We start from the raw sequence: 10000 nt of genomic DNA on the forward strand, positions 1-10000 counted from the left end.
TGATTTGTTCTCAACACCAAATTCATTAATGGCGTATATAGCATACCTTAAGGGGGGGTTTCGGTATTTATTTATTTTTTTGTGAAACATATTTTTAACATGTTTCCCTGAATGCTGATCCTTTCAAGAATATTGTGTAAATCATTGTGTAAATCATCAATGTAAATTGTCAAAGTCCGTGCCCATCGCACCGTAAAAACTACTGGACCGATCGATTTGAAATTTTCAACCAATAATCTGTAAAATCTTTGCCAGGTAGCTCCGTCGAGATTTCGTGAAAATTGTTGAACTTTTTTTTTTAAGTTGGTATCTTACGGACGGATTGATATTTTTAAACTATTTAATTTTTAAACTAAGAGATAAACTTAAAAACTTTCAAAGTATCGAGTATCGATTTGTATTTTTGTGATAACCCATCACGTAGATACGATGGGCACCGCAAAATACCTTTTCGCAGACGCACCTTCATGAGCTTGATGACATGGATGAAGTTTTTGATCAATTTTCCCCAAAATAGAACCAAATATTCTTCAAAAATTGTAGTTTAATATGCCCTTCACTTGAGAGAAATATGTTGAATGGTTTCTTCACAAAAAAAAATCGTCAAAAATGTGACTTTTTTTGGCCAAAAATTACCGAAGCCCCCCCCCCCCCCCCCCCCTTTAAACGATTCAAGTTTTCAATAGTATTTCACATTGTATTTCATTACATTTGTGCTGTTGTGTTGGCTATGACTTTATTCCTAAAGTTATGCAACTCTGCGCCCAGCAGAATAATAAACTGAACTGTTTTAATGATTATGGATTAACCAAGCTTGGTTTATACCAAGAATAGTAAACCCTGACAGAACTTTACGAAACATTTCTTTTAATCCCTATTATTCTAAAGCCAGAAACCGAATACAAATAAATAAAAGCATTACGCGCACAAAACGGACGATACGCTAATCCGCCACAGCCTCTCCAGCTTACCGAAAAGCTCAAGATCAGAACGTTTCAGTTGCGCACGCTATGAATTGCTTTTGATTAAATTCGCCTTAAATCGCATCAGACGAGACGGTCCGTTACCCCTTTCCGGGCTGGGTTCACCGGCAACCGAGAGCCGGCATTCGCAAATCCTCGCTGACCTGTTGGCAGATTACGGACAGCGCACATTTTGCAAACCACCAACACGACTGAAAGGGCATCGCAATTTGCAACGGATGCCAGATGGAAATCCTTAACCAACAACAACAACAACAACACGGGACAACCTTCTGGTGCACGGGATCGAACGGGCGCGCATTAAAACTACAAAGAGAATTTATTCATGGCATTCATTATTTTCTGTCCGGCTTTTAAAACCGATGGGCTTTCGCTGTGCACCCCTCGCCGTAGTATGCCATTTTCCTCCCGATCCCCCCACAATGCATGCGGATTGTCTCATTAATGTACCGAATTTAAGTTGCCAATTATTTGCGTCCCCGTACGTGCCAATCTTGTGCCCCCACCAACAACCTCCTCTCTCTCTCTCTCGCTCGCTGTCGCTCTCTATTGGTTACGGATAGACCTTTCGAATCACAGCGAGCTGTCTGTGTTGACATGGAACCAAAGGCATACACCGCAGGCACTGAAGTGCACTGAACGGTATTTTTGCACATCCAACCCAAAAGCCCCAGGGTCGTGAACTATTTTTGCTGATTATTCCATTCATGTTTCTCGATGGCATGTGCGGCCCCATAAGGAGTATGTTATGCAGCAATGCAGTACTGCCCGGGCAGGCAGGATCATAATTTCATTATTGAATGAAAGCACGGAGCAGCGCATGGTTTTATGTATGTGGGGATCAGGATAACGAGTTCAGCATTCCTCGGATCATTATTTGCACAATACACGATTCCTCGCGCGAAGGATATCGGGTCTCTCTTTGGGATAATCGAACAAATGATTCACAATAAACCAGTATTACACTATTTTTAAACGGTAGTTGTTTAAAAGTTGGATCAAAATAGTATCAAAAGACCGACTAAAAGCAAAAACACGGGAGTTGGAATAAATCAATTTAAACATTCGTCGTTCAAACATACGGCTCGTCCGTCCTTATATATGTTAAAAAAAATAAACATTCGTCGTTGGCATTGTACGCAAATGAACAACCCACAGTCTGTAAGAACCTTACTTGAAGGTCTGTCGTCAAATGCTAATGTAGTTAAACATGCAAATCAAATCTGCTTAACACTGCAACCAATGAAACGACGTATCGATCTCTCAAAACCATTGAAGCAACCTTTGAAGCGAATAGTTTCCATGCATAACAGGTAATCCAAAGCCGATAAAACTAAATAAATCCAAGTCTTCGCGGTACGATAAAGTATCAAAAATGTGTAAAAACAAAAAAGGTAACATACCTGTTTTTCCACGCTGTCGCACAGATTGCCCTTCTCAGTAGAATCGAACAGCTCCTGTTTGATGTTTTCCGGCAGCAGGGGAAGAAAATCGTTCATCGTATCGGACAGCTCGTCCGATTCCATAGTGCCACCACTGATTGAGGTTGCCATCTTGCTCTTCGTTGCCTCTGCCTACCACCTGCGCGCTGCCTTTGATGATGCACTGCTACTTTTCTCCCACAAAATACTGTCGGTTCGTCGGAGCAGCCAACGATAAATCCAACACCCAACTCGAAGTGGTCCACTTTCCCGGGGTGCCCGGGTTACTGAAGATGATCGCACCGATAATGGCAGCGTGTTAGCTGCATTGTCGGCAACACACCTTGGCACTAGCGAGATAAAACTCTTCTCTTTTCACTCACTCACTGCTCACTGCAACTCTACACTTTGCTTATTTGTTTGATCGTGCTCCGAGAACATTCGTCCAACAGCTCGTGCGTCGTTCTACCACTCTTTCCACTTCCACCAGTCTGCTGCACATTGCGGCAGCTCACGGCTCACGCTAATCACACACCACCTTCCTTTTTCAGCTCTTGGCCGCTTTTGGTATCGGCTGGCACTACACTTTTCATTCACTTTCGCTGGCTTGCTGCGGGTGGCTTACGAGCTGGCTGGAGCGGAAGGAAGAGGAAATTGATTAAAAACACGACCAAAAAAAACTTCAACACGCGATGGAACCCTTTTGCACGACACCCAAAACTAGCCGCACCATTTAACAGGAGGCTCGACAACAAATGCTTTTCACTGATAACCTTTCCCACTAACACGTACGCTCGCACACACTTCGGAGAATGAGGAAAGCACAGATTTTGACCTTGCCCCCCTGTGACTAACTGCAGGATGGGTGGAAAACGGCTGGAAAAATGCCTTGAAACACAACAGAGCCACAGTCAAAGGATGCTGCGATGACGGAAAGTGTTGCGGGGGGCAACACACGGAGCGGCACGTCAATGAACGCTTTTCGAACGACGCGCACTACCAACACACTCACTCTCTCGTAAAAAAAAAAAAACAAGCGGCACCTCACGGTTCGCGTCGTGCGTTCTGTTGTTGTGTCTACCTCGGCACGGCCGTCTCGTGCTGCCAGGTAGGAGGAGGCCGGACTGTGGGATGGGGAGATGAATGATCGACTGCCGTCCCGGGTACAGCTGGCCACTGGAACAACACCCACATAAAGCGCATGATGGGCCAAGCCAAGGCGCAGGGGAACGAAACAGGGAACACAGCACGGGCGAGGGGTAAACATGGGAAAATGGCCGCCAAATTGTCGTCGCCGTTGTCAACGTTGTCGAAGGTGGCGCGGCCTTTTCTATCTTTGCTCGTTTTTGGCCGCCCTTGAAATGCGGCTGGGACCAAGAGCGGACCATCGTCTGGCTGTGTCGTCGCCGCTAGTTTTTGCCAAATTTCACTTCCACTTTGCACGCAATGCTCCCATCACATGATGGAGCATTCTGCCTGGACGACGACGCTCGCTGTCGACGTTGCGTTTTCATTGCGCTTTCACTGAATGCACACCCGGCGAGGGGGAAACAAAGCGTATACGTTGCCCAACTTTTGCTCATCTTTCGGGATGTTTGATAACAATCCGCCCACAGATCGTATTGACTCGTTGGCACGCCACACAGAGATGCTCGGCAGAGAACGGATATCTTCACTTCCAGCCCGCTGACCTTCCGCCGCTGCCGCTTTGATTGGTCCCGCAATTTCGTCGACGGATAATGCGTCCGGATCGCGACGGCCTCGAAGGGGCGCGTACCAACTCGCTACTTGGATAACTGACTACCGTGCACACGCAGCACAGACCGAATTATGTTGAATGCTGGGACGGTTTTCCCGTGAAAGCAGCGATTAACTGCCTGGGCACGGATCACGCGCGTATCGCGCTGCTTTCTAACCGAGAGAACCGCCCTTCACCGCGCACTGTCCCCACCAGGTTAACCAACTTTTCTTTCTTCTCACGCCATTCCCACCCCGCGCCCAACGCACACGGCGATTGACCCTTTCACGCACGCACGAAGAGTGCCTAAACATTTCATTTCCCATTTGCACTCACCCTTCCCTGCAGTAAACACACGTTTTTGGCGACACAAAGGTGTCCTAGCGACGCAGGACACGACTTTTCAATTAACCAGCGAGGAAGATGCGAAGAACGCGTCCTGTGCGCTCGAAACTTTTCCAAAAAGTCGATGCCTCGGCAGCAAAAATGTTTCGAAAACGTCGTTTGCATGGTGTACCAAGTGGTACCAAGTGGTACCGCATGTTGTACCAGAAAAGTTACCTGATCAAAAATTATCCAAAATGGAATCCACACGCGATCTATCGCGCTAAGCTGCTCTTTAAATCATAGATCATTTACGCAATTACACTTAAACCGGCCCTTTTATTTATCCAACACGCTCGCAATGTGCTCCTCGACAAATATATCGATTCCAGTGTGTTTCGTGTGCACCAACGGTAGCAGCTGAACCTTGGATTCCTCCAACGGCTGTGAGCTGATGTTTTCCTTCACGAACGGAAAGCTAGATAACCGTGGATGGGCGGCAATCTGTACGTGTGCCGACTCGGGGCACTGTAGGTACATCTTGAACGTAACGTTCTCCCGCTCGCCGTCAGGAGTCGGCAAGTCCTTCATGCGCGCATCTAACGACAGCAAGGATTTGCGAACTTCCTCCTCGAAGTGGATCATGTTGTCGTCGTTCTCGAGCGCAAAGCCTTGATGGTCAAACTGGAAGGTGTACGTCTCCGACGGTTGCCCGTCCGCTAGAATCGCAAGCACCAGGCGGTGCAACTTACCGGCTCGCTTCAGTTCCCGAGCCGTCTGCAAGGTGCTGGCGATGTGCTTGTTCAGCGCGTCATAGATGGAAACGTAGATCGGAATGTTGTACGCTTTGCGAACCCGAAACACGGCCTCCGGGAAGAGCTTGCGCTTGTACAGGATGGTGTTGATGTAGATTTCCACCATCTCGATAATGGCATCATTTTCTGCAAACAAATGCGGCTTAATATGAGACGGTTTGGGCCATCGCATCGCTCAACGTTACCTAGATTTTTCGTTAGAGAGCTCATCCTCGTTTTTCCTGTTTCACGGTGCACAAAACACAAAACACAGCACAGCCGACCGGTTTGCGGCGAAAATTGGCGCGCTACCGATTTGTTTACGGGCGAAAATGGCGAAAACAGGATTCGCCTGCTGTACGATTCAAAAGTTTGAATCCAACAACCGCGACCTCTGGTTGTTCCCCTGCTTTTCTTTCTTCAAATCATGACCGCTTCTACTACAGTTTTGCACAAAATTCGTGATTGTGTTTTTACTTTATTGTGGAGTGAATTTCAACATAACTGCTTGCTCTTTCTTGCCTCAATATGTTCCCTAATCTGCTTCGAATTGCGGAAAGACGTGTCGTGCCTATTAACAACTAGAGATAATGGAAACAACCGTACGACAAGTGAAGTGGAAAGGCTTAATGGGGCTCTTTCTCTCTCTTGGCATAGCTATGATAAGTAGAAGTTTTAGAATTTTGATTGCAACAATTTTAGTTTGTTTTTTTTTTCGTTATTCTACCCTAAGCCAGAAGAAACTACTGGGATTGTGCCACCGCACGAGTAGAGGGGTGGTGTGTGCGCGTGTATAACAGGTAATGCACCCGGGAGGGCCAACAGATAGAGGCCGTCGCTGTCTCTGGCGAATGTGTGAGATGTGCGGTATGGCTGCGGATGGTCGCTTGGTCATCAGGACAGGATAGTTCTAAAAAGGAGAATCATGGCCACTCGACACCAGTCGACACGCTTACAGCTTAATCTTGTCGGCCAACGAGCACGACAAACCGGTACCATCGGGCTCGACGTTCAGCGACTTCACCACACCATCCTCCACCACCATCGAGTAGCGCTTCGAACGGAGACCACCGAGCGGCGGCAGATCGGCACCCAGGTCAAGTGCCTTCGTGAAGGCAGCTGCCGGATCGGCCAACATGCGCACCTTGCCCGTCGCGTTGTGCTGCTTGCCCCAGGCCGACATCACGAACGGATCGTTCACCGATACGCACACGATCTCGGTGGCACCGGATGACTTCAGGTCAGCCGCCTTCTCGACATAACCCGGCAGATGCGTCTTGGAGCAGCCAGGCGTGAACGCACCGGGCACGGCGAACAGGATCACCTTCTTGCCGGCGCACAGATCCGCAATGTTTACTTTGTTCGCTGGCGAATCCTCGAACAGATCGACCGACGGCACTTTATCGCCTTCCTGCGTTGTGTTGAGAGAGAGAGAGAGAGAGAAGAAAAGTAAACGAATGAGCGAATGTTTGTTGGTACAGCATCAAGAGATCGATCCAAGCAGGCACGTGGAGAAGGGCATCCAACATCAACCAACATAAACTTGAACAAACAGAAGAAGCATAAAAGTATGATCACCGCCCATTAAACACATAATTCATCGCTTCATCGCCGAGATGGGGGGAGCCAGGATCGATTTCGATTTATTGCAAACCATTTACCACACAGTAACCCTCGTAAAGGACACATATAATACGTGCCCGCACGTGCCCTGAAATATTGATTTCCCGAGTGCCCGAGAGCTTTTCAAAATATCCAAATATTGTGGCCGATGAGTTAGTGATATTGATCCTTTCTGAGAGACCCCCCTTTGCCCTCTGCTGAAACAAATGAACCAATAAATATTTCATGCCCATGGCCTCCTCCGCTCCGTAACCTATGGAGTCACAGCGAGGGCTGTGACAGCAGTAACGAGACACATCGGCCCTTTTGGACCCATTAATTCCCATTTGTCTCATATCGGGCCGAGTGAAGAGCCTACCAACCGTAGGTCAACGATGGACGGGCATTAGTTTTAATGAATCGTTCTGTGGGCTGAACCCATTACAGCGATGCGTCGTAGAACACGAGTTCTACGGTCTCCTACTCATTTCGTTGTAATGTGTATGCATCTTAATTACATTTACCACCTATACATACGCTCCACTCCACTCACAGACAGTGTCAAGTGCGAATGGCTGATGCCGGGTAGAACATAATTGAATGTCGATCCTGATAATCCGAGCCTTCGACCGCAATTCATTACGTGGATTTCATTGCTTTATTTCTAAGCCAACGCCACCGAGCTATCATTACCGGCGAAGAACCATCGAAAGCCAGCTACAGCCACACCACATGATAGGCATTACCATAGACTACCAAAACCCCGAAAAAGAGACCGTAGCCCACCATCATCATCATCATCCAGAGGCGCCGGGTTGTTGAGCCGTTAACACTGCTGCGAGCTCTCGCTCAAGTGTTTCAGGGGGCCATCGCTGACACGAAAAGCAGAATCCTTATCCCCAGCAAATGTTTTGCGTAATTTGAGCAGGGTTAAGTCCCAACAAGCGTCCGTTTTATACAACAACCTGCAAGTCATGTTATACCCAGGACCGCCCATTCCATTCAAGAACCATCACGCTGGCAGCAGGGGAGTGAGAACAACGGCCGCCGCAACAGCTCCAACGCGTGAGGATATTCAACTCGTGCTGCTTCTTGGAAATTCATGCGACGAAGTGGAATGGTTTCTAAACGACGTATTTAAAGAACGCAAACCACTTCAAACATTCTCTTATCTCTGCGGATAGGTGGTAAAAGGATTAAAAGAAATCGACCGAAGTTTTGGGGATCACCACCTTTTTGGTAGAAAACTAATTAGAAAGTTTTGTTAAACTAAAAAGCAGCAGCATGGCCCACGGCCAATGCATTATCTATCAGTAAAGTTGTTTGAACGATCGATGGCAACGTGTAGCTCGTCCCAAAACTCATCCCAACGCACATGGCACTCTTGGATGGTAGGAAGATGGGGAGGAACGGTTATGTTATGGTCAAAGTTTAGCATCAACAGCAAATAGTAGGCTAGAAAAGTTTGAATACTGTTCTACCGAAACTTGCACTGCGTGGGGTAGCCACAGCAATGGAGCAGCAACGAAAACAAAGTGGCCTACTTGGCATACAGTCCAGAGCGTTGGCCTTTTCGGTTCTGCTGTATGTTGACGGAGCTAACAAAGCGGAAGAAAGGTTAAACAAACTGTCTAACCCACAGTCCTTAAGCCTAAGATAATACCTTCCATTTGGAAGCACGCAAACTCCCGGGGGCGTGGGGTACCGCCATACCAGACGCCACCACCCGCAAAGGACACACTCAACAGAATAACATTACAACCGTTATTATCATCATCATCATCATCATCATCATATTTGTATGTCCTGGCAGTATATCTCATCTGCCGCCAGTTGGTGTTTCTTGTTGCATTATTAGTGAGTGGAAAGTTTCCAGATCCCCAGCCGTCTAGTAGCTTGTTGACCGCCCCATCATGTGGGTTGAGGTGGGGTTGGGGATGCCCACTCGCCCAGCACAAACAGTCAAGAACTTTTTTCTCGCTTTTCGCAACCCGAAAGGATCTGCCAGTTCGTACTACCGTGGTGGTTTTTGGTGGTTTGGATGGTGGAACGGCGTGCTACAGCTGTTGTGGCGGCACCCTAGCGCGTATCAGCTCCTCGGGATGCACAGCAGCGGGATGTGGCTTATGGCACACATATGTTACGTACGCTCACTCCTCTCACCATAAATTTTGCTCGTTAGTATCGATCGTGGAAACGTGTGGGCCCATCGTCGGTCGGTGCTGTCGTCGTCGTCGTCGTCGTGGCAAGCAATTTGGAGGAGTGTGAAGAATGCATCAATTAGAAAGAACGTGCGTTCGCGGTGCTGTTGCCGATCGGGGTGTTTAAGAAGAGTATGCCATGAAAACGATCCACCAGCCGGTAATGTCTTTTTACCGCTTCCTAGATTGGGCAATATCGACGGTGAATGTGAAAAACGGCATCGTTTTTTCGCACATCCTTACTCCCCAGGAAGTAAGCGTTGAAAGGGTTTATTTGGATTGCTAATGGAACCGCAAACAGCCGAGGGCTCGACCCCGGGTCGCGAGTTGATGGACGCACTACCCAAGGGAGAACAAGACCGCTTGGGATGGTGAGCTTGCCAAGCGATTCCTCCGTGTTCACAGACGAACCGGAAGGGAATGCCGCCGTGATATGACGGGGGGAATTACTAACTAAACAGCATCAAAGTAGGTCATGGTTACTCATCAATTACTCCGTGCCATCCCAGATTTAGTTTTTCAATAAATCGTTTAACTTTGACTGCGGTAAGCACATAAGCCTCCGCCGGCACCAATCAACCAAATCCGATTACGATGATGGGGGGTGGTTGATGGAATTTTCCCGACTATCACTGCCCCGCTCTGACGTGTGGAATTGAAGGTTAAGGTTAGGGCGATCGTTCACACGATGGATAGTTCTTTAAAACATTCTATGGATACTTCGATTGAACTCGAGAATAGTGTCTTCTTCCGGCTTTTAGGTCAACTCTTTCCAACCTCATCTATCCTGGGTAATTGCCATCAAAACCCACACTATGCCGGAATCGAATACAGCGGCTCCATCAATATTATGTAATTTTACCGTTTAATCACAAAACAATCAACGCACCAACCATACACACAAAAACGCCTTTCCACTGTGATTTCTCGCTAGAAC

At 47.6% G+C, this 10000-nt stretch overlaps 3 protein-coding genes across 7 annotated transcripts in view; all 3 read right to left on the reverse strand.

The window, feature by feature from the left end:
• Nucleotides 1-4601, reverse strand: part of LOC126581042 (transcription intermediary factor 1-alpha) — a 46202-nt gene extending 41601 nt beyond the window's left edge. For 2 of the 4 annotated variants that reach the window (XM_050244470.1, XM_050244466.1), the window contains exons 1-2: nucleotides 4479-4601; nucleotides 2387-3036 (exon numbers count right to left, since the gene is read on the reverse strand). In XM_050244470.1, the coding sequence (XP_050100427.1) occupies nucleotides 2387-2536 (150 nt within the window). In that variant the 5' untranslated portion in view covers nucleotides 2537-3036; nucleotides 4479-4601. Of the gene's footprint in view, nucleotides 1-2386; nucleotides 3037-4228; nucleotides 4354-4478 lie in introns of those variants that run through there. The other 2 variants (XM_050244468.1, XM_050244467.1) reach the window with 2 other exon arrangements.
• A 184-nt stretch (nucleotides 4602-4785) lies between these two features.
• Nucleotides 4786-5543, reverse strand: LOC126581062 (DNA polymerase zeta subunit 2). Its single transcript, XM_050244493.1, has 2 exons — nucleotides 5467-5543; nucleotides 4786-5407 (listed from the first exon to the last, which is right to left on the reverse strand). The coding sequence occupies exons 1-2, from the start codon at nucleotides 5489-5491 to the stop codon at nucleotides 4806-4808; spliced, it is 627 nt and encodes a 208-aa protein (XP_050100450.1). The 5' UTR covers nucleotides 5492-5543; the 3' UTR covers nucleotides 4786-4805.
• A 158-nt stretch (nucleotides 5544-5701) lies between these two features.
• Nucleotides 5702-10000, reverse strand: part of LOC126581064 (peroxiredoxin-5, mitochondrial) — a 5214-nt gene continuing 915 nt past the window's right edge. For both annotated transcript variants that reach the window (XM_050244496.1, XM_050244495.1), the window contains exon 3: nucleotides 5702-6671. In XM_050244496.1, coding sequence (XP_050100453.1) covers nucleotides 6213-6671 — 459 coding nt within the window. In that variant the 3' untranslated portion in view covers nucleotides 5702-6212. The remainder of the gene's footprint in view (nucleotides 6672-10000) is intronic.

The sequence above is a fragment of the Anopheles aquasalis genome, chromosome 2, assembly GCF_943734665.1.
Source record: "Anopheles aquasalis chromosome 2, idAnoAquaMG_Q_19, whole genome shotgun sequence".
Taxonomy (NCBI): Eukaryota; Metazoa; Arthropoda; class Insecta; order Diptera; family Culicidae; genus Anopheles; species Anopheles aquasalis.

Excerpts from the sequence above, each read along its gene's own strand:
- LOC126581062 (XM_050244493.1), bottom strand. The coding sequence starts at position 5,491 with ATGAGCTCTCTAACGAAAAATCTAG. Across the intron at positions 5,408-5,466 it reads CTCTCTAACGAAAAATCTAG|AAAATGATGCCATTATCGAG; the intron begins GTAACGTTGAGC and ends ATTTGTTTGCAG.